The sequence below is a fragment of the Triturus cristatus genome, chromosome 7 (assembly GCF_964204655.1).
Source record: "Triturus cristatus chromosome 7, aTriCri1.1, whole genome shotgun sequence".
Classification (NCBI taxonomy): domain Eukaryota; kingdom Metazoa; phylum Chordata; class Amphibia; order Caudata; family Salamandridae; genus Triturus; species Triturus cristatus.
Window position 1 is genome coordinate 79791529 of NC_140590.1, and position 27903 is coordinate 79819431.

At 45.8% G+C, this 27903-nt stretch overlaps 1 protein-coding gene across 1 annotated transcript in view; it reads right to left on the minus strand.

Moving 5' to 3' along the window:
- Positions 1–10639: 10639 nt before the first annotated feature.
- The window catches only part of LOC146808869 (phospholipase A2 inhibitor and Ly6/PLAUR domain-containing protein-like), a 247489-nt gene continuing 230225 nt past the window's right edge, over positions 10640–27903 (minus strand). The window contains exons 4-5 of the mRNA XM_085615681.1: positions 20583–20726; positions 10640–13323 (exon numbers count right to left, since the gene is read on the minus strand). Of these exons, the coding sequence (XP_085471807.1) occupies positions 13076–13323; positions 20583–20726 (392 nt within the window). The 3' untranslated portion in view covers positions 10640–13075. The remainder of the gene's footprint in view (positions 13324–20582; positions 20727–27903) is intronic.

Genomic DNA, 27903 nt, shown 5'->3' on the forward strand with positions numbered 1-27903 from the left:
GGGCATATTTACAAGCAGGCGATAAAAAATTATCGCCGCTTTTGCGGGCGTTTTCGGCCGAAAAGCGGTGATAATTCTATCGCCTAATTAGCAAGGCCACGCTAACGCTTGAAACCTTACTTTAGCGTGGGGATTCTTTACGCCCAGCTTTGCATCACTAATGAGATGCAAAGTGGGCGTTCCTGACCTAACATGACAGGAGAAATGTCGCTAAGCGACATTTCTCCTATCATCAAGCCCCACGCCATGAAGCATAGTGGCAGGAAAAGTAGCGATAACCCCTGTTATCGCTACTTTCCTTACGCCTGCTTCAGTACTGACTTAGCCATGATATCCTATGGATGGTGGATATCATGGCTAAGTTTGTGAGTCCCTATCAGCAAGCTAACGCCACATTGCGTGAGATTATCGCTGGGTTTCCAGCGATAATCTCACGTTAGGTAGCTAAGGTGAGAATTTTTATCGCTGAGGAGATAAGCGTTGCTAATAGCACGCTATCTCAGCGATAAAAATCCACGTTAGCGGGCGATAATTATCCTCACGCTCAGAGCGCTGAGCGATAATTATCGCTGGGTGTTGCTGATATGCCCCTTGGTCACCCACGGCAGGCCTGGCAATACCTGTAGTTGCAGCACTGCCTGAGGCGCGGTCTTGGTCCTACCCTTGGTCTCTGCAGCCCTCGCCGGTAGTGAAACATCTGTCCTTGTGGCGCCGGCCTAGAGAGTGATGTCAGGGTTCAATGGCGCGGTGCTTGTAAATCTGCCCGTGGTATCAAGGCTCCATTTCCCTACCCCTTGCAGAAGCCCCCCAGCCTCCACTACCCCGTCCCTGTTTGAATGTAGGTTACTCTTTCTTGTGGTAAACTGCACACGTATGTGATTGGACATGTTTTAGAACTGAAGATAGAGACGGGACAGATGGACATGCATATGCGCAGTGAAGGAAAACAGACATATTAGGTACACAGAATGAAAGACATGCAGCCCACCAGCCAGAAGACAGACGGACAAACAGACAGGGGCCTGGGGGATGGATGGATGGATGGATGATGGGTGAATGAATGGATGGGTGGCTGGGTGTGTGGGTGGGTGGGGGTAGGGATGGCTGGATGGATAGGTTTTTTGGGATGGTTGATGGATGGATGGATGAATGGATGGATGGATGGGTGGGTGGGTGTGTGGGGGTTGGAGTGGATGGATGGGTTTTGGGGATGGGTGATGGATGGATTGAGGGATGGATGGATGGGTTTGGGTGGGTGGATGGATGGATGGATGGATGGGTGAGTGGCTGGATGGGTGGATGGATGGATGTTGTTGACAAGACAGACAAATGGGGTTACTGTTAGAACAATGCGAAGATAGTAAAGGTGGACATGTAGATTGAATGAAGGGTAGGGTACACTTTCGAACACTGAAGGTCAGCCCATCTTTAGAACCCACTTTCTCCTCCAATCGTTTATTAACTGTATCCTTGCCTTTGAGCCTGCACAGCGCTCGACTGCCTTTGACTAGGTTTGCACCGCACACACACCACATAATTATGTACTTCCATACAGATATACTGATGAGCCGGTAAGGCTGGTCTTGCAAGAAACAATGCAAGCTACAAGCTGTCCTGGGAATCGGCTGAGAAGTATCACACGCCTACCACAAGTGACTAATGGCCGAAAAGGTACACAGACTACCACAGGTAAACCACATCAAAACATGCAGTGATACTGAGTCAGTATGGCATGGAAAATCCCCTCCAGAGAAACGTCAGGCAATGTCCAATCAGAACACAGAGCTGGGGTGGGTAGATTGGCAATGAAGAGAGCAGGGAGGGAGAGCGTGGTACCTGAGAATACAGCTCCAGGATGTTTCACAACCACCAGCAGCAGCAGCTCCCGCCCTTCCTCACTGAAGCCCCGTGCGCTGCTACTGCCCAGCCTCTGGGGGCGCCGCTGCCTCGCTAGCGACACAGGGCCAAATCTAATCCATATTTGTTCCTTTGTTATTTGTGACACACAACTGTTTTAATAGCCTCAGGGTGTTCTGACTATAATCACATAAATTGCAGTGTTCGCCTCTTGCAGCAGATGGAGCTCTGAAACTTTTCAGACACCCACCCCTAGTCACAGATCTGGCTTGAATCCATCATCATTCTTTAGCTCACTTCACCACCCCAGTTCGGACCCAGTCATATGCAAATCAGTCCTCGTGGAAGCAGTCCAGCCCGAACTGCCAAGCCAGGTCTTACCGGAAACAAGCATCATGGGACTGGTTTCGGGGTAACATTCCTCATCAGCCAGGCTAGCCTGAATCCAGTGGCAAAGTGAGAAAGGGACCCACATCTGGGCATACCCTGCCAACTTAGGGCAAAGTTCTGGCTGGACTGTTCCCATGAGTAACAGGATCAAGGCTGATTTTCACATGGCAGTACCCTCCCTGGGTATATGGTGAACCTTTCTATAGGACACTCACAGGTACAACACCTCACCCAATCAAGTAAGGACCCCTTCCTGGCATGTGTAGGAAGGGCGCACATGCTTTACCATTGGAATAAAGTGGGAAAGTGCCCAGAGTCCTAAAGCCAAGAAAAGAGAATCAGCGAAAACCAGGAGGACAAAAAATAAAAATAAAAGGTTAGGGGAATCTCCTAAGAAGGACATGTCTAAGAATAGTCCATTTGTTTCTTTATGTCCATTACAGGGGAAACGTGAACAGGACCGTGTCTTGTTTGCACAGGTGCTTTCTGTGCTAGTGACAGCGCTGCGGGTTTGTATATGAGAAAGTTAAAGTGCAGCTGAGTGGAAAGGCATCAATGGCTTCAAAGGAATCAAGTGAGTCGGGAAGCTTGGATTGGGTTTAATCAACTCTGCTCCCTTTTTGTGTCTGCCCTGAAGGGATCCTTTCAATGCTACTGTTTTGTAAGAGCAGAGTTTACTTTCCATTCAAGATACACACCACAAGTTGTGTGATGACTGCACTTTCATGGGGGTTGGCTGCAAGGCTGCTGACTCCTAAGACATAGGTCCCAATACAAACATTGGACCGTCCTTCAACGGTTTGGTATGTTCGCATTCGTGAGGGTCCACAACATGGCAGGATGGCCTCAATCCGCATCACTGATGACTGCGTTGTTGCCAATGATTCTACATGCTACTACTTCAGCTACTCGGATTAGTGAATCCTCACTGTTCTTAGCATGGGGCTTTGAATATTGTAATAATGGCTGCAATACTGGTATCAGCTGTTTGTTCCATTGCTTGGCTGCAGCTCAGCCCGCCATGATATGTATGACATACTTAACAATCACTAAAATGCAATAAAGTTTATTATAACAAAAGACAAATTTAGCTTTATGCATCTCTGCTAGCCAGGAGGTTGCCGACATATTTACAAGTCCCTTTGTGTCACTCTTACACCACTCAACATGGAACAAGAGCAACGCAAATTAAAAATGAGATTTATGGAGCTAACCAAGAACACCTTGCGTAGCCCGAGTGGCTTCATAATCTCGAGTGATGAAATGCAGGAGAAATCACTGTGCTGCATTACTCTGTGCCAGGGAGGCACTTGCATGGGCGTTGCGTGGGTGTTCTCATGCAACATCCATGGATTTTGAAGCATTCCCCGATTTGCCAGAAGTGGTAGACATGGGAATGTGGCAAAAACCTAGGTCTCCCAGCTGAGCTGCAATGAGGAGAAATCTGTTAATTTCTCCTCACTTTTCCTCTTCATATGTGTGTTGCGTTCTGCATTCTGCAGCACATATAGAAGGAGGAAAAAGCCTCAGGGGATTGTTTTTATGCAGGAAGGTGCCACTAACAACGCAGCCACCCGTGCACCATGGTGAAAGGTTGCCGGTGTTAGTGCCAGGCTACCAAAAGGACGCCAGCACAGGGGAAAAGGCAGGAATGTGCTGTGTTGCCTTACATATGGTGCATTCCTGCCCTTTGCGTGTCACACAGTGCAGTGCAGCAAGGAAACCTGCTGCACTGAACTGCACGACTTTGCTATAAATATGACCCTAAGTGAATTTCCGCTGCAGCCTGGATTTCAGCAAAGTTAAAGGATTCATTCTGTCTGTAAAAAAACTTATTTAACCCTCTTAAAAAAACTGTGCTGCTGTTTCATGGAATATCTCAGCAATAATTCAGTGATGCTGTTCTGTGAGTGGAGAACTATCAAAGACTGAGGACCACAGATTAATGTTTCATGGACATAAAAAGGAAAAGAGGAACAATTGTGTATGTAAGTGTAACCAGAACAAGTATATAGACTCTTGCAGATGTACAGGACAACGCTGTAAAATGCAATTTTACAGAGGTCCTGTATCCTTGATACAACTGTTTCATGAGGACTGCCACAAACCCATATGTGGAATCGCATAATGCCAACCACAGTAGTTCCTGGGCAACTGAAAGGATGCCTGTCGAATATCAGAGCAGACACCGGTGATATTGTTGTTTATCTGAAGTCGCTGCAGGCACTGAATGCCCTAGGACAGGGATGACTGTCTGCAGTTGTGTGGCACTCATGGAGTGCCCTCTGGAGTGAATGAAAGCAGCACACAGTAGCTCACTTGTTGGGTGGAGCCGCATAATGTTAAATGCAGCAATTCTTAGCCAAGGAAGGATGCCTGTCACAGGTTGGCTCTCAGAGTGGACATCGGAGTAGTTGTTGTTTTATTAAAGTTATTACATACACGGGATCCCTAAAGATAGGGATGAGTGCCCTAAGGTGTGTGGCGTTCATGGAATACCCTCTAGAAGTTATGATAGCAGTACAGAGTGGCTGACCTGGAGGTGGGACTGTGCAGAGTAGAAGACAGGGATGAGTGCCCTAAGGATGTGTGGTGTTCATGGAATACCCTCTAGAATGAATGATAGCAGTAGAGAGTGGCTGACCTGGAGGTGGAACCGTGCAGAGTAGATGACACGGATGAGTGCTCTAAGGTGTGTGGCATTCGTGGAATACCCTCTAGACTAATGATAGCAGTAGAGAGTGGCTGAACTGGAGGTGGGACCGTGCAGAGTAGAAGACAGGGATGGATGCCCTAAGGTGTGTGACGTTCATGGAATACCCTCTAGAGTGAATGTTAGCAGTAGAGAGTGGCTGACCTGGAGGTGGGACTGTGCAGTTCAGAAGACAGGGATGAGTGCCCTAAGGTGTGTGGCGTTCATGAAATACCCTCTAGAATTAATGATAGCAGTAAAGAGTGGCTGACCTGGAGGTGGGACTGTGTTTAGTAGAAGACAGGGATGAGTGCCCTAAGGTGTGTGGCATTCATGGAATGCTCTCTAGAATTAATGATAGCAGTAGAGAGTGGCTGACCTGGAGGTGGGACCGTGCAGAGTAGAAGGCACGGATGAGTGCCCTAAGGTGTGTGGTGTACATGGAATACCCTCTAGAAGGAATGATAGCAGTAGAGAGTGTCTAACCTGGAGGTGGGACCGTGCAGAGTAGAAGACAGGGATGGATGCCACATAGAGTGGTCCTTCAAGGCGAGTGAAAGTTGGAAATGCATGCATTGCTGTATGATACTGGTACATGTAGGAGTAAGAGCATGGAGTACCCATAGAACAGGGTGAATGGGGAGTGTAGAACGCATGTAGTGCCTTATATGACAGGGCCAATGCAGCTGTTCTCTAGGATGGAGTTAATGCAGTGATAAAAGTTGTGTGAAATGCCATGGGACAGGGTGAGTGCAAAAGAGTTGAATGCATGGAGGGCCCAAGAAGGAGTGAGTAAAAGGTATGTTGCATGGAATAACTAAATCATGGATGGGTGTAGTATATGGCCCCACTGGTGCTGTGGGAGTTGAAGTACACAGGAGGCCCTATGACAAGAATGAGTGTAGTCTATGATCCTGCTAGTTGAGTAGGGGTTGAATTCGACCGATGTACCTATGACATGAATAGGTGAAGCGTATGGCTCCATTAGCTAAGTGGGGGTTGAAAGGCATGGTTTGCCCAATTGCCCTACACGGAGATGAGTGCAGTGCATGTTCTCCACAAATAGTGTGGGAGCTGAAGTGCATGGAACGCCTTATGACAGGGATGAGTGCAGTGATGTTTAATGTACATAATGCCTCAAAAAAAGGATGAATGCAGAGGTGCAAGAAGCACCCTTTGACAGGGTAAGTGACATGAATGAGTGTAGTGGTGAATGTAGCATGGAATGCCGTCATACAGGGAGGAGTGTGGCCAGCGTTAAGTTTCATCTTACATTGTTTGGGAGTTCATTCTGTGCATCACATGTTGTGTTAGTTAGTTGTAAGAGAGGATGTTGAGTTTGGAGTATTTATATCTCAAACTCAAGTCTAAGTCTAGACTTTTGAATAACTTTACACTTGGATTATGTGACTAGTCAAATGTAGTAAAGTTACTCAAAAGTGTAAGAGTAAATTATAAGTGTTAATTGGTCACAGGTCACTGGCATTGCTGTGTTAGTCTAACCTATGAAGCGTGGGACTTGTTGGGGCTGCTGAGGAGCCTGTCTCTACCCGCCTTCACTACCCTGAGATTAAGGTGTAGAAAGGGTTGTACTTGGCCCAGTTTGCAAAACCACAGTGGGACGAGCTCAATTCAAACAATAACAAACAACCTCTGTTACCATGGTTGGATTCTAGTAGCCCCCATCTGTCCTGTATCCTCCAGAAAGGGGTCTGTAGAAACAAACTTTCCAAATTCGCATCATCCCACTAAGCACGAGCCAACATGACCCATGATATAGAAAACAAAGGAACGTCTTATCACACTTGGTTTCCTATAATTCATAACGCAAACCCACAGTGCAACAACAACAAACTACCCCACCACAAACTCCAACACAGACCCTTTCCACATAGACTACATCTGTCTCTCAGCATAACCACAACTAGAAAAACCAGTAAAAATGAGACATCAACTTCATCACAACAAAATAACATAAAAACCTAAGGCAGGTCCTACCCTTGACCAACCGGCCTCACTAGTCAGATGCATGCACACACCAGCAGCAAGAACTCAACTAATCATCCCAAAGGTTCGCACACATATGAAGTATAGTCCCTTTAAACAATAAATACAATGCAATATTAAGTGTACATACTATGCATTTGCAATGGTATTTACCAGCTACATTTTGCATGCATGTTCCTCCATATTTTACATACCTGTAGAAATCCAGCATCAGATTACAAATCAAGGCATTTCTCTTTCCCACATAACAAAAAATCAATCTGCAGTTCTCCCTCATACCATTAGGAGAGAATTGAGCACATTCTCAAAGTTCATCTGCTCTACTCTTTGATGTTTCCCTGTGCTGGTATTGTCTTCTCATTCGAACAGAGAAGCAAAAGAAAATTAAGCATTAGTAATGCCCACAGGTCTGGATTTAATATGCAAAATCAAGCTTGCATAAAAGTGCAGCTATGCATGCTTAAGTCTTGATACCGTACGTATTGGTTTTGCCAATGCTGTTTTTCAATTTGCTTCACTCTGTGAAGACCTAAAACTGCGCTTCAAACCATAATAAAAATCCATCTTGCCATTGTTAAAAGAAAATCACAAAGAATGACAAATGTACAATACATCATACTAAAAGTGAAAAATATAAAGAAATGAACTTTGCCACATAACTGCTTCAAGCTGCACTAAATCCATTCCAACAGCCAATGATTTAAGGCAAATGTCCCAACGTCTCTTTCTGCACATTATATATGTATCATGTGTGTTGTGTGTAATGGTACCATTAAGGTCTTACCAGACAGCCAATGCTGTCTATAGCCAGACCCTAAATAAGCATATTATCTCTACTTCTCATCCATACTTCAAACATCCTATTGTGTACACTTTGACCATTACTGTTCAGCATTTTCTATTACCTTTTTTTGTCTTTCAGATTCTTCTATTTCTTACATACAAAGTGTGAAGCTTTAGGCGTGAGTAGAAATGCTGCCACCCTTTGTACCTGCTTTCCAGGATTGTTTATATTAACTCTAAATATATCCTATCCGTATGATAATCGAGCTGATCCAATTGTCTCCATGATTGTTGGTTTAGTTTCTAATTTAATTTTTGCTAATCCAAACATCGTTTTCAAAATATTAGCTAAGATAATATAATGTCGACAATCAGATTCCGTAAAAAAACAGATATACGACTATCGGCTAGGGAGGGACAACGGGCCAGGGCCGTTGAGCAGTGGCGGCCGCCATAAACAAAGGGTGAGGGGATTGGCCTGAGCGGGTGGGAAAGATGCTCCACTCAGGCCAGAGAGTTTGTGGGGGTTTGTCCAGCCTGGCTGCCCAATGATGCCGGGCTGTAGAAACATAAGTGCGCATGTGTGTTTTGGTTGGCCTGAGACGGACACTGCATGTAGGACTCCTCCTCCCCACTCTTCCCTTCAGCACTGGCTCAGAGCCGGCAAATGGAAAATATGCAAGCACATCATTCTATTTTTCATCTGCTGGCGCTGAGCCAGGCAGTGGGTTGAAGCGCCTCGCAATCGCGGAGGAACCGCCACTGCAGTTGAGGCATCGGTCACGCCAATTTGCAGTGTTGGCCTCAATGGAAGGTGATAAAAGAATGAAGTGGCCTTCAGCTGGTCATTGTTTACGTTCCAGCGTGTACAAGCTGCGACAGGAAATAGCCAACATGCTAATCCATAGTAAAAACACAGGCATGCTATTTACTGTGTTATCTACAGTTCCAATAGCGCCTAGAAATAGCATGAGAGTGCTATAATGAGAAAACGTAAAAACAATGTTAGAGTTTAAAATCTCCATGACATGCTTCACTGCCTTGTGGCTACCATCCACATTTAGTGCACTTGGTTAGAATTTTAAAATAAACAAAATTAAAAATGCATATCTTGCTTCTACTTGTTGTTTCTGTGTGTGCTATTCATTCACAAAAGAGGATTTGGAAGTCCACTTTGTTCCTGAACTCATCTTGTGGTACTGAAAGTACCAGGAAATAGTTCCTGTGCAGGATTGCTCAGAGGGTTGTGCATGGTTTGCAGTTCAACCAGATTTATAATTGGTATTGGCACATTAACTACGTCCTGGGGCCAGGGAGTTTGAAATCCAACCCCATGACTCTGGGGGGTAGGGGTGCTCCCCCTGGAGAATGTATCAAACCAAAATCAATGTCAAAACCCAATGTCCATCCTCCTGTATCTTTATTGAATCCTTTTAGTCCTACCTCCCTGTCTGCATCATGCAGAGGTGAGGGCCAGAGGGCTGGTTGGGACCAGGGCTGAACTAACAACCCAAAGCCTGAGTGCAGTTTACGATGGCCTACTTTCCTATTATTTCGGCCATATCACGTTCTGTTTTTACGCAACATGCTCAAGATTACGCCATTATACGCATGGCGTAATTGAGATTTCCTTCTGGTAAAACTCCTGTTGCAACACCATGGGAACAACGCGAATGAAATAAGTGTAAATTACTGTTGTTCACATCATGTGCAATTTTGCAAAATATTAGCACAAAATGTGTCCACTCTTTCAAAATGTGTATGAGGAAGCATTTCACACTGAAAAATAGTGCAAAGTCCCTTATTGACGTTTAGCCTAATAATAAACAATTGTATGTAAATATGTGTGCATTTCGTGTCATTTCTGCAGTCTGTGCCCAGGCCGATAAAACACTTGCATGCGTGGTATCTCATTGAATACAGAGCACGTCTCCAAAGCCATGTAGATAAAGGGCTTCAATGGCTTGGTCCTGATGCGCAAGTTCTTGCCAAGCCCGGCTTGCGGCGCTGCCTGTGATACAGCTGGGCGACACCCCTTCAGTGCTCGTGGGTAGCTCACTGCTCGCGGCGGCACACCCATCCTTAGAAATGGGGAATATCTAGGATTCCCTTGCGCCGCCAGAGTGACACTTTTTGTGACCGTCCGGCAGCACAAACTACAAAATCCTATTTATGAGGTTACGCAAAGCCACTTGGCCTGACTTTGAATGCTCTCATAGATATGGAGTAAGGCGAGGCAACGCAAATTACTGTGTTGCCTTACTCTTCGCTAGAGCGCTGTTCCATGGGTGTTGCGGTGGGTGTTCCCACCCAACACCCATGGATTTTGATGCTGCCCCAGATTTCAAAGCCATGTAAGACTGGAGACGCACCAAAACCTTATGCCTTTCAGGGTAGGTGCAACGAGGAGATATAAGGTTATTTTTTGGGGTGCTTTTTCCATGTGTGCTGCATTCTGCAGCAAACATAGAAAGAGGACAAATCTTCCAAGAGTTGTTTTGAGCAGTAAGGTGCCCCGTCCTGCAGAAAAGCAATCCTGCCAACAGCCCAGGCACCCTTGCACCATGTTGCAAGGGGGTGCCTGCATTGGTGCTAGGCCGCTGACATGGCGCCAGTGCAAGGGGAAAGGACAGGAACGCAGCATATTCAATGAATGCGGTGCATTCCAGCCCTTTCAGTTTGACATAGGGAATTCGCAGAAAAGTGACTTGCTGCGCTGCCCTATGCCAAACCCCTATAAATGAGGCCTTGCTTCCATGCGCAAGCGCCTTGAACAACCACACCTTCTCTCATTGGCGCCTCAACATTCCACACCGACATTCCATTCCATCAGTACACTCTCAGGCACGCCCGCCATTTTAAGCATCAGTTCACGCCTGAAAGAAGAGAAAAGATACAAGCCAGAAGGAATCCTTTACACAAATCATCATGAGAAGCATGTTTTATTCCTTCACTACATCAGAACAAGAACACATTGGAAGAATGTGCTTTTGACACGGAAAGCGAACACCTGAATTACTGTTGGCAAGCAAAGGACTCAACTGTTTATGCTACAGTTTGTTCAGGCTTGAAATTCTGGATTACAAATATATATATTTCTTAACAAAAATAAAGTATATTGTTTGGATCTAATACATTCTGTTACTGCTGAGTTTATCTTTATTGCTTGTTTTAAAAGTATAATGCTTCCAGTGCTTAACTGGGCTGGTGGTTGCCAGTGGGGCCCACTGGCACTAATTTTTGGGGACAAGTTTTATTTTTCCTCATCAGACATTGACTGCAAGCAAGTGAAGGAAAAACACCTACATGGGAAAGTGTGCTAGATTCAGTAGGAATCGCTGCACACTGACCAGAATCAGGTAGAACAGAGGCGTTATCGCACTGTGACCAAACCCACCATTTTGAAGTGACATCCTGGCCTGTGTTTGGTGAATAATAAAGAAAACGGAAATTGTATCTTTGTACTTGGATAGACTATCATATTTACCTTTCACTGCAATTTTATGAACTACACTTATATTGACTGTTCCTCAACCAGACATTTTATAAATCTTGAGAATACCCAAAGAGGCAAGCATTTGTATTCCTAGGCAAAGGACCTGCTTTCGAATATTCCATTTCTGTAGCCCATGGCTTGCACTTGTAAGGATTTGTAGTGCAGTTGCCTCGTTGGTAGAATGCTTATGCCCTTGCAAAGATTGTAGGGATAGTGCACCCTGATTGGACACCAGAGAACATGCCACACCATCATCTACGCAAGCATAGGTACCAACTGTCCCGTGTTTGCCTGGACAGTTCCTGCAAGTTGAAAACTGTTCCAGGTAATTCACTATCCCAGGACAGTCCCAGCAATTCCACTTCCAGCTATGCAAAGAGTCATACAGGGAAGTGTGATGGGAATATCAAATTTTAGGCCAAAGTAGCCGAGTGGGAGAATTTTTCCAACTCAGCCACATTGGCCTTATGTTTGCAATTCCCGTTTCTTTATTGATTAGACCCTATAATCTGCACTATGATGAGTAGTTGGAGTGAAAATATGCTGTGGGTTGGGCAGAGTGGGGGAAGCTTTGGTGCAGTGGGTGTGGTAAATTTTGAAGTAAGTCATTGATAGCTGTGTTGCGAAGTGTCACTGGAATTTTTTTCAAATGTTGGCAACTATGTGCAAGGTAATTTGAAGAAAACAGATGTATGTTTGTGTAGGTGTGATGCATGGGAACCTTGCACATTTTGCGACTGAACTTTTGCAAAACTGCTGGCAGCACAAAGTGCTAAAGACTCAAAAAAAAGATTGGATAGTGCTAGTGTGTTCTCACTCCACAATGAACAATGAATGGAGTCAATCTAAGAACCATGTGAAACAATGTGCAAATCATAGCAGTATTTATGGCTAACACAGCTTGCGGGCACTCTTTTTCCAGAAGTCCTACTTGGGTAATCTCTGATGGTCGCTTAGCGGCTACTGTTGTACTGGTTTTAAATATTCAAAGAGGAAGATTGCCAACTCATGGGCAATACTATTTACTGGACCGTAACCTATGTGTATATTTAAAGTTGCTACAGAAACCACAAGAATATCATAGTAAAATTACAACAACTAGGACAAGTGAGGCGGTGAGGAAATCTGAATCTTGACCCCTTGCTTCACTGAAGACTTCCCCACAATGCATCCGCCTTCATGCATGATGTCACTAATGGCATGGCTTATCACAGAGAGCGCTCGCTTGGCAGGGCATCTGCGGGTAGAGGTTATGGTGCTCATATCCAGCCTCATATTATGTACACAGTGCGAGGGAAGAATGTGCAGATGTGCAGGGACACTTGCACAGAGAGTATTTTTCTTTCTCATTCTTCTCTAAGCATGTCTGGTGTTACTTCTCAAGTCATCAATATGCCATATATGATATTATCTACACAATACACTAAAGACAGCAATATCTCATAAAGCATTTATGTCTTAAAGGTCCCTAATGTGGATCCATACACACTGCACCATCCTTAGTGAGCATGAGTCTACACATGTAACATTCTGTAAACCCTGGGCATTCAAGGGCAGTATCCTGGCTCGGACAGAATAATACGGTGCTTTGTCTCCTCACGTTAGCATTTGACTGACCACCAGCTCCTTCAACTTAACAGCCAAAAATGGACTTTCAACAAAAGCAGATGATATGTAAGAAGACAAATTATTAAACAAGATAAATAACACAGTCAGGCTTATTACATGCCAGATGTGGTTAGTACATGGCTGGTTTTTGTAGAGGTGCAGTCTTTATTCAACATTGACTGTGTCATTGTTGCTCCCTTGTAGAGGTGCTGCAGAGCTGCGGCAAGCATTCCTGTTGCCAGTCAGGATGGAGATGTGCTGAGAAGGTGAAGTAGGAGGAGTCCGGTGAGGGTGCACAGGCCCTGGTGTGGGCCGGTCAGGTGTGCAGCGCTATTACCAGGGCCAATGCTTCCAAGGCTACTGGGGCCTTTGCCGCTCATGGAAATAGTACTGAAGTCTGTTATGACCAATGATGTCCCTGGAAAAGCCAATTTGCCCTTGGAGTCACTCATGCTCTTGGTGGCACAACCAATGAAAGTTCTTTGGGATCCTGTGAAGAGAAAACATACAGGACTTCAGCATTTGATGCAACAAGCGGTTGACCAGCACACGTGTTCCCACACTAGATGGGGTGGTGTTAAGTTCCTGGTTTAAGTATTACCTACTCACTACTTGCCACTGTGTATCACACAGGGTCTGCACTCTTCACACAGCAACCTGGTGGGAATGGAGTAGTTTCTTCTTACCTGTTACTCCAGTTCTGTAGTAGGGGTATCTCTGTGATAGTCATAATAATGTGAATAGTCCCGCCCGTGTGCGTGGACCCCAGAGCACTTCATTAGATATATTCTCTTAAGTTGTCTTCTTCTGCAGGCCTGCATAGACACTTAAGAGATAAAGAAAGACAATAATGCAGCCTAAAAACAACTAGGCTACGCTGGCCATTACTTCATCCTGAAGTGAAAAAGATAGCCAGGTAACAGTTGCATTTAACTATTTTACTGAGTTTCACACTTAGAGAACTCCCCTTCACAAAAATCCTTTTTTCATGATAGAGATGAGGGGTTGGACAGACAAGCCCCATAGGCTGCCATTATGTGTCTGTAAATGGATACCGTGCCTTTAAGAATCCTTCCAGAGACCCTCGGTATCCAATGATGCACAGCCAAAGGCTAGTTACTTTCAGTTCTTTTTGAAGGCGTATGAAGCAAGGCCTGCTAAATTCTGGACATACTGTTTCATCCACTGGCGAGGAGAGGGGGCTGCTTATGACTATCACTGAGATACCCCTACAACAGAACTGGAGTTACAGGTAAGAAACTACTCCTTCTGTAGTAGGGGATCTCTGTGTATAGTCATAATCATGTGAATAGAATAGCAAGCCCGTCCCCAAACAATAAACCCCAGCGGTGGCAGAAACAAGCAGACCCACTATTGTGCAAACAGATTCCTCAGTGAAGCCTGCCCAACCTGAGCATCTGCCCTGGCATCAGAGTCCAGGCAGTAGTGTTTAGTAAAAGTATTGACTGACTTCCAAGTGGCAGCCTTACAGATTTCTGCAATAGGGACGTTACGGAGTAAAGCCGCTGTAGCAGCTTTACCTCTGGTAGAGTGAGCCTTAGGCTTACTAACTAGAGTCTTGTTGGCTTTCTGATAACACAACTGAATACAGGACACAATCCACCTGGTGATGGATTGCTTGGAGGTAGCAAGACCAGTCCTGACAGAGCCATAGTTAACAAACAACAGATCCGATCTACGAATCTCCTTAGTCTTATCTAAGTAGAACTTCAACATCCTTCTAACATCGAAAGAATTAAGGGATCTCTCAGCAGGAGAGGAAGGATGCTGAAAAAATGTGGGTAAAGAAATCGTTTGATTCACATGAAACTCTGACACTACTTTTGGAATGAATTTAGGGTGAGTCCTCATAACTACCTTAGAAGAATGAAACACTGTGTGAGGCTCTTGACAACAGAGAGCCTGGATTTCACTCACCCTGCGAGCCGATGTTATGGCTACAAGGAAAGCGGCCTTCCAGGACAGATGCTGGAGAGAAGCCTTATGAATGGGCTCAAAAGGCTCCCGCATCAGTCTAGAAAGCACCACATTAAGCTCCCACAGAGGTTAAGGACGCCTAATGGGAGGAAACACCTTCTTCAAACCTTCCAGAAAATCTTTGATGACTGGGAGTTGGAAAAAGGAAGTTTGTGAAGGACATTTCCTATACGCAGTTAAAGCTGCTAGGTGAACTTTAATGGAATGAAAATTCAGGCCAGATTGAGCCAAATGCAGCAAATAAGGAAGAATGACATCCTCCTTGCAGGAGGTAGGATCTGCATTCTTAGAGGCACACCAAATGCAAAATCTCTTTCATTTATATGCGTAGGAAGTCCGTGTAGATGGTCTTTTCACTTCTTTTAATATCTCCATACAGTTCTGAGGGAGATTTAAATGTCCATACTGCACTAGCTCAGGAGCCATGCTGCCAAATTCAACGACGAGAGGTTGGGATGCAGCATCTGCCGACACGGAAGCTCAAGGTGCGGCAGAAGAGACCGGTGTAGTAGATCGGGGAACCACCACTGACGGGGCCACTCCGGAGCTATGAGGATCCTCTTGGCCCGTGATTGGGAAAGTTTGATCAACACTGTCAGGATCAGGGGAATGGGTGGAAAAGCGTAGAGAAAGCTGTTCGACCAGTTGATCCACAGTGCATTCCCCAGCGCCCCTGGTTGGTTGAACCTGGAGGCGAAGTCACGGCATTTTCTGTTTTCCACGGTGGCGAACAGATCGACCTCCGGAGTTCCCCATCTTTCGAATATTTCTTGCACCACATCGTCGTTTAAGACCCAATCGTGATTTTTCGAGAACGAGTCTGCTGAGAGCGTCTGCCTGAGCATTTTGCACACCCGGGAGGTGAGTCGCTGTGATGGTCAAGTCGCTGGCCAGAAGCCAATGCCAGATCGCCTGGGCCTCCGGAGGCAGTGGGCGAGAGTGGGATCCCCCTGCTTGTTGAGATAGAACATCGTTGTTGTGTTGTCCGTCTGTACAAGCAGGGAACTGGTGCAAAAGGAAGGCTGGAAAGCTTTCAGTGCCAAGTGAACAGCTCAAAGTTCCAGGAAGTTGATGTGATACATGGACTCCTTCCCAGACCACCTGCCCTGTATCTGTAGGTGATCCAAATGTGCACCCCAGCTGTGGAGAGACGCATCTCTCACGATGGTCTGTGTTGGAATCTCCTTGTGGAAAGGAGTCCCTCTGAGGAGATTGTGTGGAGAGCACCACCATCGTAGAGACTGGATGGCTTGCTGTGACAACATAATCCTGTCCTCCCAACTCCCCTCTTTCTGTTTCCACTGATCCTCCAAACATTCCTGCAGAGGCCGCATTCAGAGGCGTGCATGAGGAGTGAGAAAAATGCACGAGGCCATGGAGCCCAGGAGAGAGGACACCTTCCTCACCGTCGGGAAGGGTATGGTCATGAGAGTCTGAGCCTTCCGAAGGATTGATAAGTGTCTCTCCTCTGAAGGACACACGCTTGCCTTGCGAGTATCGATGGAGGCTCCCAGATACTGCAGACACTGGACAGGAGTCGGGACAGACTTTGAGAGATTGATGTGTAGACCTAAGCGATTCAGCAGAACGGACGTCCTGTTGAAATGCAGTTGTGCTTCCTGAAACGTGGCTGCCTTGATCAGCCAGTCATCCGGGTATTGATAGACAAACACTTTGCTCTTCCGGAGGTGTGCTGCGACTACTGCCATGCATTTTGAAAAAGTCCTGGGCGCTGACTTCAGGCCGAAGGGAAGCACTGCATATTGGTAGTGATTGGTGCCGACCAGGAACCATAGGAACTTGCGATGTTTCCTTGCTATGGGCACATGAAAATATGCGTCTTGCAGATCTATTGCACATAGCCTGTCTCCCTGATGCAGATGAGGGTAGATCTGATGCGGGGATAACATGCGGAACGTTTCTCTGCGGATCCATGTGTTCGCTTGCCGTAAGTCGAGAATGGGTCTGAATTTGTACTTGTCCTTCTTGCATACCAGAAAGAATCTTCAATATAGACCTTGTCCCTTCTGGGTTGGAGGAACCAGTTCTATCACCCTTTTCCTTAGCAGGGTATCGGCCTCCACCTGCAGCTCGCGCAGCCGGTGTTGAGAATGAACTGGCGGTATCGATGGAGGAGGGCTGGTGAAACTTAGACAGTATCCATTGCGAACAATATTCAGCACCCAACTGTCCTGAGTTATCTTTTGCCACTCTGCCAGATAATTTTGAATGCTTACCCCCACCGGAGTGGGCTACAGAAGAAGGGGAAGTAACCCTTCAGGGCTTGGAACCTCCCGGGGCCTTGTTCCCTGGTGTCGGCTGCTGGGTAGACCTTCCTCTCGACTGGCATCTCTGAAATGGCTGAAATGACCGTTGAAACTGTTGCTGTTGTTGCTGTCCAGACTGACCGCCCTGCCTACGCTGGAATCGCTGAGAGGAATAACACCGTTGGAAAGGGCGGAAATTCCTACGAGCTTTGAGGGTTGCTATCTCAGCCTTCAAGCGGGCCATCTCCTCGTCCGCATGGGAACCAAAGAAGGTGGTACCTGAGAATGGAAGGTTCGCGATGCGATGCTGAGCCTCTGGTTTTAAAGAGGTGTGACGCAACCATGAATGCCGTCGGAGAGTAACGCCATGGCAATACTCGTGGGCTGCAAGGAGAGAGGTGTCCGCTGCCGTGCTGATAATCGGATTAGAGACCATCAGTCCCTCGTTGAGTACCTCCTGGAAATCCTCCTGTTTGTCCCTAGGTAGGAGGTCTATGAACTGGTGAAGAGACTCCCACAAGGAACGGTCGTAACGTCGATGGTGAGCGGCAGCGTCTCCTCGACAGCGAGCGCCGATATCTCCTCGACCCAGATCGACGGCGATGGTGTGTCGACGTTGACCGGGATGTCCTCAACGTCGACCTCATCCGAGGCCTCGACATCCGTCCCCTCGACGTTGATCTTCGATGTCGATGTTGTTGCCTTCGACGTCGACCGGGACCGGCGTCGTTTTTGAGCCTTCTTTCGACTGGGGAGCTTTCCAGAGGCAACGCATGGGTCTTGGAGGAGGACTGGCTCTCTAATTGCCCAGATGTCCCACCTGCAGCCTGTTGTCTTCTCTGCTCCAGGCCTTGCAGACGAATCTTCTCCCTGTCATGCAGGGTTCTCCTGGAGAAGGATTTACAGATGGCGCAGGATTCAGGAACATGTGAAGTAGGTAGACAGAGAATACAAACTCTGTGGGCGTCCGACTTAGCCTTCTTCCTGCCACACTTAGGGCACTTGTCAAATAAAGATGGCATTTTGACAAGAAAAATGTGGGCTAACTGGCCAAAAACGACAGCAAAAGGAAGGAATAGGCCAAAGACGTCGAGTAAAACACTCAAACTTTAGAAAGCTTAATTATTGAAAAATATACCATTCAAGGTAGAACTCAATGCTCCAGGGTCCTGCTAGCAGGAGCCGTAAAAAAAAGAACTGAAAGTAACTAGTCTTTGGCTGTGCATCATGGGATACCGAGGGTCTCTGGAAGGATTCTTTAAGGCACGGTATCCATTTACTGACACATAATGGCAGCCTATGGGGCTGGTCTGTCCAACCCTTCATCTCTATCATGAAAAAAAAGGATCTTTGTGAAGGGGAGTTTCCCTATGTGTGAAACTCAGTAAAATAGTTAAATGTGACTGTTACCTGGCTATCTTTTTCACTTCAGGATGAAGTAATGGCCAGCGTAGCCTAGTTGTTTTTAGGCTGCATTATTGTCTTTCTTTATCTCTTAAGTGTCTATGCAGGACTGCAGAAGAGGACAACTTAAGAGAATATATCTAATGAAGTGCTCCGGGGTCCACGCACATGGGTGGGACTATTCTCATGATTATGACTATACACAGAGATCCCCTACTACAGAAACACAATTACCCATAGGAGATACATTATCACATGGGGGAGAAACAATATCACATTATCACCCAGGGGAGATGCATTATCTGATGGTGGAGATACATTATCACACAGTGGAGCTATATTATGACATGGTGGAAATATATTATGATCCTGTGAATATATATTATCACTCAGTGGAGCTATATTATGACATGGTGGAAATATATTATGATCCTGTGAATATATATTATCACTCAGTGGAGATGAATTATGACATAGCGAAAATACATTATCACCCTATGGAGATACATTATTACATAGTGGGGATACATTATGACATGGTGAAAATACATTATCACAATGTGGAGACACCTTATCACATGGTGGAAATACATTATTACACAGTAGTGATACATTATTATCACAAATTGCACTCTAAGGTAAGTTAGACCATGCATACAGAGTAGGTTTACACTTCAAGTATGGAGGCTCTAAAACATTCTCAAAATTGAGTGGGTTTTTCAGTCTTTTCAATAAGCTCAAAGCAGCCCTTGAAGCCTTTGTTTTTGGTGCTGTGATGGTTGGACAGTTCTTTTGGTCATCATGTGATAACTTCAGTTATACCAACTGGCTGCCCAGTCACTTCTGGTTCCTCCAAGACACACCCACCTCAAAATCATATTTTCCCCTCCATGTTCCCTTCTCCTCTCCAGTAGGATCACATTGTTGGAAGCTCTGTGGTTTGGGAGCACAATGGTTTAGTGAAGGTGATCATCTGATCTGGCTAAAATCAAACCAAAAAATAAATTTGAAAGGGCCTATGCAGCACAGTGTAAGGACACAACACTGATTTGCTTCACCAAAACACTAATCCCAAAAAATCTAGAAAAGGCTCACCTGATCTGACCACACAAATGGAGTGTCAAGAACTGTGATCCATAGGACAACATGTTGGTGTGAGATAGTGCGGATAAACTCAAATCCTAATTCAGTAAAGGAACTGACGTGGCCAGAGAGAACCAGGGAATGTGTTCTGTTGCTTGAAAATGCTGTTGAAACCCATCATGACTCTAATGCAGAGCCCACCACAGCTGACTCACTGGTTCCAATGCAGTAAAACTTGGCAAGTGTTAATGGTGCGTTCAGTCAGCACAACATCTGCAGGACAGGGTGATGGGGGAAAATATATAAGCCCCATACTCTGGATTTCTGCATTCTGCACTGGATTTATGGGCAATTTAATTGCAATCAGACCAGGTTGGATGTATGTTGACGTATGCATAATTGCATGCGTGACACAGCGTGCAATCAATATTAATAAACAAATTCTGCTTGTCCTAGCCTACTCTCAGCGCCCCAATAGGTATCTTGGTTCAAATCCTTCCAAGCAGCGGCACCACAGCTCCGGAGCACCCTCTCTGGCCAGAGAGGAGACGCACAGTCTTATAATGTAACCAGAAAATGAAAGCTCACATCGTAGACTTCAGAGCGGCATCTCATGAACATCCCAACTCTCTGTCTAACCTCCAGTGAATCACCTCACCACCTTTGTCCATGGCTGATATCCCCTATGTCGTGAACTATATATTCAGAGGGTGTGATTTGAATAGGAATTGTCAGTTAGATACGTGATCAGTATGTCCAAAAACCTATATTCAAGATTTTTCAATAGAGTATGGAGGATCCTCATCTTTACATTAACGCCAAAACCTGTATCGTTAACAATAGTCGCTTCATTAGGATTTCATACAACTTGAAGACACAGAGTTTCATGGTAGATGCCCACAGGCACAAGCAGTGGATTAAATAATTCCTCCTCGCAATAAAGCGCCCTCTAGTGTTCACTGCTAAACATAAGCTCCATACACAACACACACAGTACCTCGGTGTTTGGTGGCAGTGAACTTTACACACTGGGTCTCCTCCCCGGTGCAGCTGACAGTGTTGGTGTTTAGGCAGTCCTGGGAGTTTTCCGCCACACAGGATGGGCAGACCTTCCCGTTGGCTGTATCATTCATCGGCTGCCCTGGACAAAGAGTGAGAAAACACACGTCACCAAAGATAAAGGTTTGTAAAGTGATGCAAGGTACATTTGTGCCAACCTAGAACACTCTGTGCAATGGAAGGGAAATGGCATGTGGTCTTGGGGACAAAAGCATCAACGGGGGCAGGCACATGGTTCAAAAGTAGAGGTACTGGAAAAACTGATGTGGGCACTTGAGCCATGGAGGCATTTCTGGACGATACAGTAACAGGGATAGATAGATGCTGTGGCTCGTGGACAGAGGATGCTGCGGCTTGTGAACAGAAAAACGTGGAGAACAGGGGACAGGAGAAGGGTGCCAGGTGCATTAAGAAATGGGGACAGGTGAACCGAAGGACAGGAAGAGGATGGGCCTGAGTCGCAAAACTAACAGCACCAGCTTTAGTGCTGGTGGAGCCCAGGGCAACAATATTTTTTGCCTCCCCGCCATGACCTCCTTTTCATGGATTCTCTCACTACCATGCTCCACCAGTGCCCCTCACCTCTCCCTATCTCCTCTCTCACATGCATTTTATTTGTTTTATAGGGATGTATGATGTAACAACGCGAGTCAGTACAAAGCGTGCTGTTACATCGCGGTCGTTACAACGACTGCGATGTTACAACGCTATGCCATTACAACGCAAGTCTTTACATCGACTTGCGCTAGATGGCCTGCTAACATTAGAAAAGTGTAATTTACTATTCCAACTCCAGTCCACTTAACAGTAGGGAAGGTGTTGGGATAGTAAACTACACTATTTGTAATGTTAGCACGCCATCTAGCGCAAGTCGATGTAAAGACTTGCATTGTAATGGCATAGCGTTGTAAATCCACTTGCGTTGTAAAAGTTTTGTTGTAATGGTAGTGCGTTGTAAAAGTTGCGTTGTAAAGGTTGTTTACCGTTTTATAGTGGTACTCATGCCAGTGTAGGGTGTTGGAGCACTTTACATCACACACACATCATACAGAGACAGCGAATTACACGTGTGTAAATCAGTCTATTGGAAATATTATATAGCTTAAGACAATGAGTATTATAGGGTGTAGTGGTTACCTCATCCATACTAGTAGGCAGTATATTTTAAGAGAATTTGGTCGGGAGAAGAATAAACTAAGGATTTGAAATGTACCACGGGGTTGAGATTGACATTATTAATAAGAATGTATTTCTACCCAAACAAACTCTTTTTAGCAAAATTAGAATAAAAACAAAACTTTCTAACCTCTACCATGCAGTTTTTTTGCAGCTTGTTGATGACAGTTCATAGGTCACTATGCTATATCAGAATTGTAACTTATAAAATGCAATTAACAAAAGGATCTCTGGGACAAAAGCAGTAACCCACCAAGCTATCCCCATTAAATACAGTTCTGTGATCTGCATAGTACACATTCTTTGCAGCAGGCATATTAACACTCTGTGCTACTTGATGATGGGTCAAAACTGCCCCTAGACAAAATTCTGAGGAACCTTAACCCCTTCAGTGCCCATGACGAGCTGGACTCGTCATGGGCCGCGGTTGCGCTGTGCCCATGACGAGTCCAGCTCGTCATAGACCCCGCCCGCTAATGAAAGCGCCGGCACAGGGCGGGGAAAGAGGCGGGCACTGAAGGGGTTAATCACCATAGTTATGTTGACATTTTTGTTGTTGCCTGTAACCTGATGGATACACAAGAAACCATGTGACAGTTGTTTTTAAATCCATAAGTTATTTCTAAACGCAGCCTCCCTGCACTAAGCACCAGGTGCAGTTGCACCAGTTGCACTGGTCTCAAGCCAGCCCTAAAAGGTAACTTACACTTTTGGATATGTTTACTACTTTTTGTTATCAAATAATGTTGTTTTGAAGGAACGTACAAATGTGTGGTAATCAACACTGCTGTAGTAAGTGCAGCACTACACATGGCCAACCACTGGTACTGCAACACTGTCCCATAGAAAATAATGGCGGTAGGGAAATACTACAAAAGTGCAGTTTGTGAATACCGAAAAGTAGTAGACTTACCCGAAAGTGTAAGATACTACAAAATGCAGTATCTGAACCAGGCCCAGGGACATGAAGACTAACGGGCCGACAGACACAGGGATGTTCAAACCTGATGACAGGGATGGCCCAAAAAGGGAAGTGTTGAATGTAAAACCTATATAAAAGGAGGCATGGATGCTGGAGCCAGCGACACTGATTCAAACTCCCTACAAAGCAAAGTGCAGATAATACAGACGACGGATGACCCTCAATACCCGCTCCTACGCCCGACAGGAAACACCTCTGCTAGGAAAAGGACAGAATTCACCAACAACACCGACTGCACTCACAAAAGAAAAATGAAAGAGACTTATTTCCCCTACAGCATTTTGCAAATCAAAAACTGACTGCTGGTTACTTTGTTTAAAAACAAAAAAAGTAACAAAAATACAGGGGTCCAAAGCTTTTCTTAAGAAATAAGATAACCAGAATTTAAAAAACCAGGGGGCAAATTATCAAGAAACGGCGTTAAAATTATCGCCGCTTTAGCGGCAGAAAACTGCCGCTAAAGCGGAGATAATGGGCTTGATAATATGCCCTGGAGAATTCCCATAGAAGCCCATGTTCTGGTGTCAACATGGGCTTCTATGGGAATTCTCTGCGGCATATTATCAAGCCCATTACCGCCGCTTTGGCGGCAGTTTTCTGCCACTAAAGCAGTGATAATGTTGACGCCTGGCTTGATATTATGCCCCCAGGTCATGCCACAGACATAGAAGTAGAACTATATGCTGTCCCTTATCCTGAACTGAGAGGAACTACAGTGACACAGAAGAAGGACTGTGTGGACTCATCGCATGACACTGGCTGGATAGAAGGACCATGAAGACCAGAGTCAAAAGCAACGTGTGTTACATTTCCCCAAGCGTTGTCTAGCCCACAGAAGAGCTAAACGATGCTGAAAGTTGTTCCGAATAACTCTTTTTGCCCCCGCCTAATCCCCCATGCTGTGCTGAAGCCCAGAGAAAGGCTGCAGAGCCTGGGTTCGACAGAGAGTGTTCACCGTCACATGCATGGATGCCTGTGAACACCCACACTCCACCCATGGAACTCCTGCCTGCTGGGAAGTAACACAAGGTAACGCAATGTGCTTGCTTGCGTTAGCTTACTTTTACCAAACCCCACAGAGCCCTGCGTGGTGGCTTTGCATGGCTTAGTAAATCCCATGTACGGGCTTGCTTGCGTTAGCTTACTTTTACTAAACCCCACAGAGCCCTGCGTGGTGGCTTTGCTTGGCTTAGTATATCCCATGTACGGGCTTGCGTTGCCTTGGGTCACCCTACAGGACTCAGGGCAATGACCCCTACTCTTTGGGGTTTGTGTTATAGGGATGGCACAGTTGGACATTCAAGGTGCACTCTTGAAGGATGGTGTGGGTTGGAACGTCTAGTTCAGGCACAATGTTATCAAACTATATATGATGCTAAAAAAGTGCTAGGCTTGTGCTAAAACATGTTTTATTACCATTAATATAACGTGCTCAGTAACTAATACGTTGTGCTACATTCTATTCTGAGTGGAATCTGGATCTTATCGTACTCTGCGCCGAGGCTGTGCCTCAGATGTACACACCTCGAAGGGCCGCATTATCGCCAGTTGAAGCATCTGCTTGTAAGAGTTCGACCCCTGGTTGTTTCCATTGAGGCTTCTCTCCATGCGGCTGACCTGGTTGGTGCCCAGGGGCCTGGCTGCTTGGCAGAGGTCAGAGTGTCCTTGGGCTGTTGTGGGGGGTGCGATGGAAGTTGTAGTCGAACGAACGAGCCGCAGTGTGCAGACATGTCAGAAAATGTTGTGATGGCTCTGACAGCAAGGTGAAACAGGGCACAGCGAATGACAAACATATGTGTCAAAGCTTAAAAATACTGTCCTGGAGGGGAAGAGAAAACTGGCAGATCTATCCTCTGGCGCCATCTAGTGGTATTAGCTGTGTTAGCTGCCTCAACAATAACAAAGAGAGCCACTTTGCTTCAAAATCTATAAAGAAATGGTCCAACACATATAGAGGGCATCGAAAAAGCGTTGTACATGAAGAATTATCAGCCTGATGGCCCCTTGCGGGCAACGTGGCAGTGGGCCGAAAGAGTCTCTTGGCCATGCCCACGGTGTATTGAGGGAGAGGAAACAAGAAAGCGAATAGGGTTACTTCGAGAAAAGCCACGCTATTTCAGTGTCGCTGAATTTCTGCAGATATTGGATAAATCGAAACTGTAAAAGGCTAAGGGACCTTGGGGCATATCAACAAGCAGGCGATAAAAAATTATCGCCCCTTTTGCGGCCGTTTTCGGCCGAAAAGCGGCGATAATTTTATAGCCTAATCAGCAAGGTCACGCTAACGCGTGAAACCTTGCTTTAGCGTCAGGATTCCTAACGCCCAGCTTTGCATCTCTAATGAGATGCAAAGTGGGCGTTCCTGACCTGGCTTGACAGGAGAAATGTCGCTAAGCGACATTTCTCCTATCAGCAAGCCTAACGCTATGAAGCATAGCGTCAGGCAAAGTAGCGATAACCCCTGTTATCACTACTTTCCTTACACCTGCTTCAGGACTGATTTAGCCATGATATCCTATGGAAGGAGGATATCATGGCTAAGTTTGTCTGTCCCTATCAACTAGCTAACGTGAGATTATCGCTGGGTTTCCAGCGATAATCTCACGTTAGCCAGTTAGCGCTAGGATTTTTATCGCTGATGAGATAAGCGTTGCTAATAGCACACTATCTCATCGATAAAAATCGGCGCTAGCCGGCGATAATTATCCGAGAGCTAAGTGCGCTCAGCGATAATTATCGCCGGTTGTTGTTGATATGCCCCTTACTTATTAGAAAGTAACGCAGCACTGTGCTGCTTCCCCTTTGGCTGCGCCGCGCTGCATTACTTTCAAAGCAGAACGATGCGTCACATTTACAACAATATATCTCTGAGCTCTCGCCTGCAATGGCACACGATTGGATGCCAAGCGCCAACACCGGCACCCGTGTACCATGGTCCAGGGGTGTCTGCATTGCGGGGATGATTGTTTTTGTGCAGGAAGGCGTCCCTTCCTGCACAAAAACAATAACAATAGGTGATTTCGTTTTTCCTGGTGTTTTTCCTCTTCAAGGGCACAAATCAGGAACACCTCGCATTGAATTATGTATCACAAGATAGCTGTGAAACTCTTCCAACTTGTGGAAAATAATTTACCTTCTTTAAAAGAACCAAGCCCGAGCTAAAATGACCATGAAAAATTATTTCATGGACAGGTTCTTTTTTGGGGTTTAGGTTGTTTCCGGTAATCACAGAAAGATAACAAATACTAATACGTTATTGTCGTCATTATTCAAACAAATCGTGCGAGCCCGCTCTCATAATTTCACACGGCGAAGCCCGTGACCTAGAAGGATGAAAAGCTCAGCTGGCCCTGAGCCGACTAGAACTCGGTGCTTATGAGGAGCATTAATCTCACCGACACATCTTTCCGTCTTGACGCTCTTCGAAGCCCTGCCAGCAGTAGCCCGAGCCCAGGAGATGCTCTACATCAAATATGATATGGTTGGGAGCCGCTAAATCAGCTAATATAAACTTTCAGCCTTAATTGCAGAAGCTTTTGGACTTTAAAATGAGAAATTCACGCCGGTGTGCTCGCAGCAGTTAAAGCCTGCCCTCCAGTGGTAAGTTTTGTGCACTACAATCTACAAAAATATCCAGGAGTATCAGGCGACTTTCAAAGTTGTCAATTTCAGAATCATTTTTCACCGGCCCCAGGCGCCTTTGTATGCCAGAAGTATAATTCTTTTCACAGATATAATTCCCTCTGCTCAGCTGACTTGTTCACCAGGCCAAACTAATCCATGTATTTTGTTGTAATAATATCCTATACTGAGAAGAGTTTTCGAAATTTCCACCCTGCATGTGTCTAAAATAAAATGTGACACCTCTCAGCAGAGTCATTTTTAACAGACAGTATCCTTACAACATCACAGAAGAGGGGTACACTGCCAGTGCCTGAGTGAGGAAGCACTGGAGTAAGTACCTGTTTGAATGAAGGATGTTAAAGCTCCTCCATGCACACAGAATAGCTTCAGAGCACATTTCGTGCTTAGAGGAGGAGGCTGTGCTCAAAGCATCATAAAGGATTTAGGGGCATGTCTATGAAGTTTTTTCATCACCCTTGTGCCACACAACGCAACGCAAAATCTAAGCTGGATTTATAAAAGTACGCAAGGCCACCTAGCGAGGCCCTGCCTGGCTTGATAAATCCAGAGTAAAGCAAGGCAGAGCAAGCCGCTGCATTGCGTTACTTTGCCCCAGGGAGGCACTACATGGGTGGAGCGTGGGTGATCCCACGCATCCACCCATGGATTTTGTTCCATTACCAGATTTACCAGCACTGGTAAACCTGGAAATGTGTCAAATTGCTACACTTCCCCAGGGGAGGCATTACGAGGAGAAATATCTTTATTTCTCCTTGTTTTTTCCTCTTTCCGTGTGTGCTGCATTCTGCAGCATACACCAAAGGAGGAAAAACGAGGAGTATTGTTTTTGTACAGGAAAGTGTCCCTCCCTGCACAAAAGCAATCCTGTCTGCAACGCCTGCACCCCTTATGCCACGGCACAAGGGTACCTGCATTGGTGCTAGGCAGCCAAAAGGCTGTCAGCGCAAGGAAAGAACAGAAATGCATCATATTATGTTACATACAGCGCTGTCCTGTCCTTTCACACAGCGCAGGTGACTTGCTGCCCTGTACTGCGTGAAAGCTTCATAACTTTACCCCTTGGTATATTTATTTTCCTGATAGCGAGCTGCTTAATTCCCATGCTCAGATCATAGGTAGAGAGACCTATAGTCGCAGTGACAGGTGTGTGATGCTGAGATCATAGGTGGAGTGACCTATAGTCGGAGTGACAGGTGAGTGATGCTGAGATCATAGGTGGAGTGACCTATAGTTGCAGTGACAGGTGAGTGATGCTGAGATCATAGGTGGAGTGACCTATAGTCGCAGTGACAGGTGTGTGATGCTGAGATCATAGGTGGAGTGACCTATAGTCGGAGTGACAGGTGAGTGATGCTGAGATCATAGGTGGAGTGACCTATAGTCGCAGTGAAAGGTGAGTGATGCTGAGATCATAGGTAGAGTGACCTATAGTCGCAGTGACAGATGAGTGTTGCTG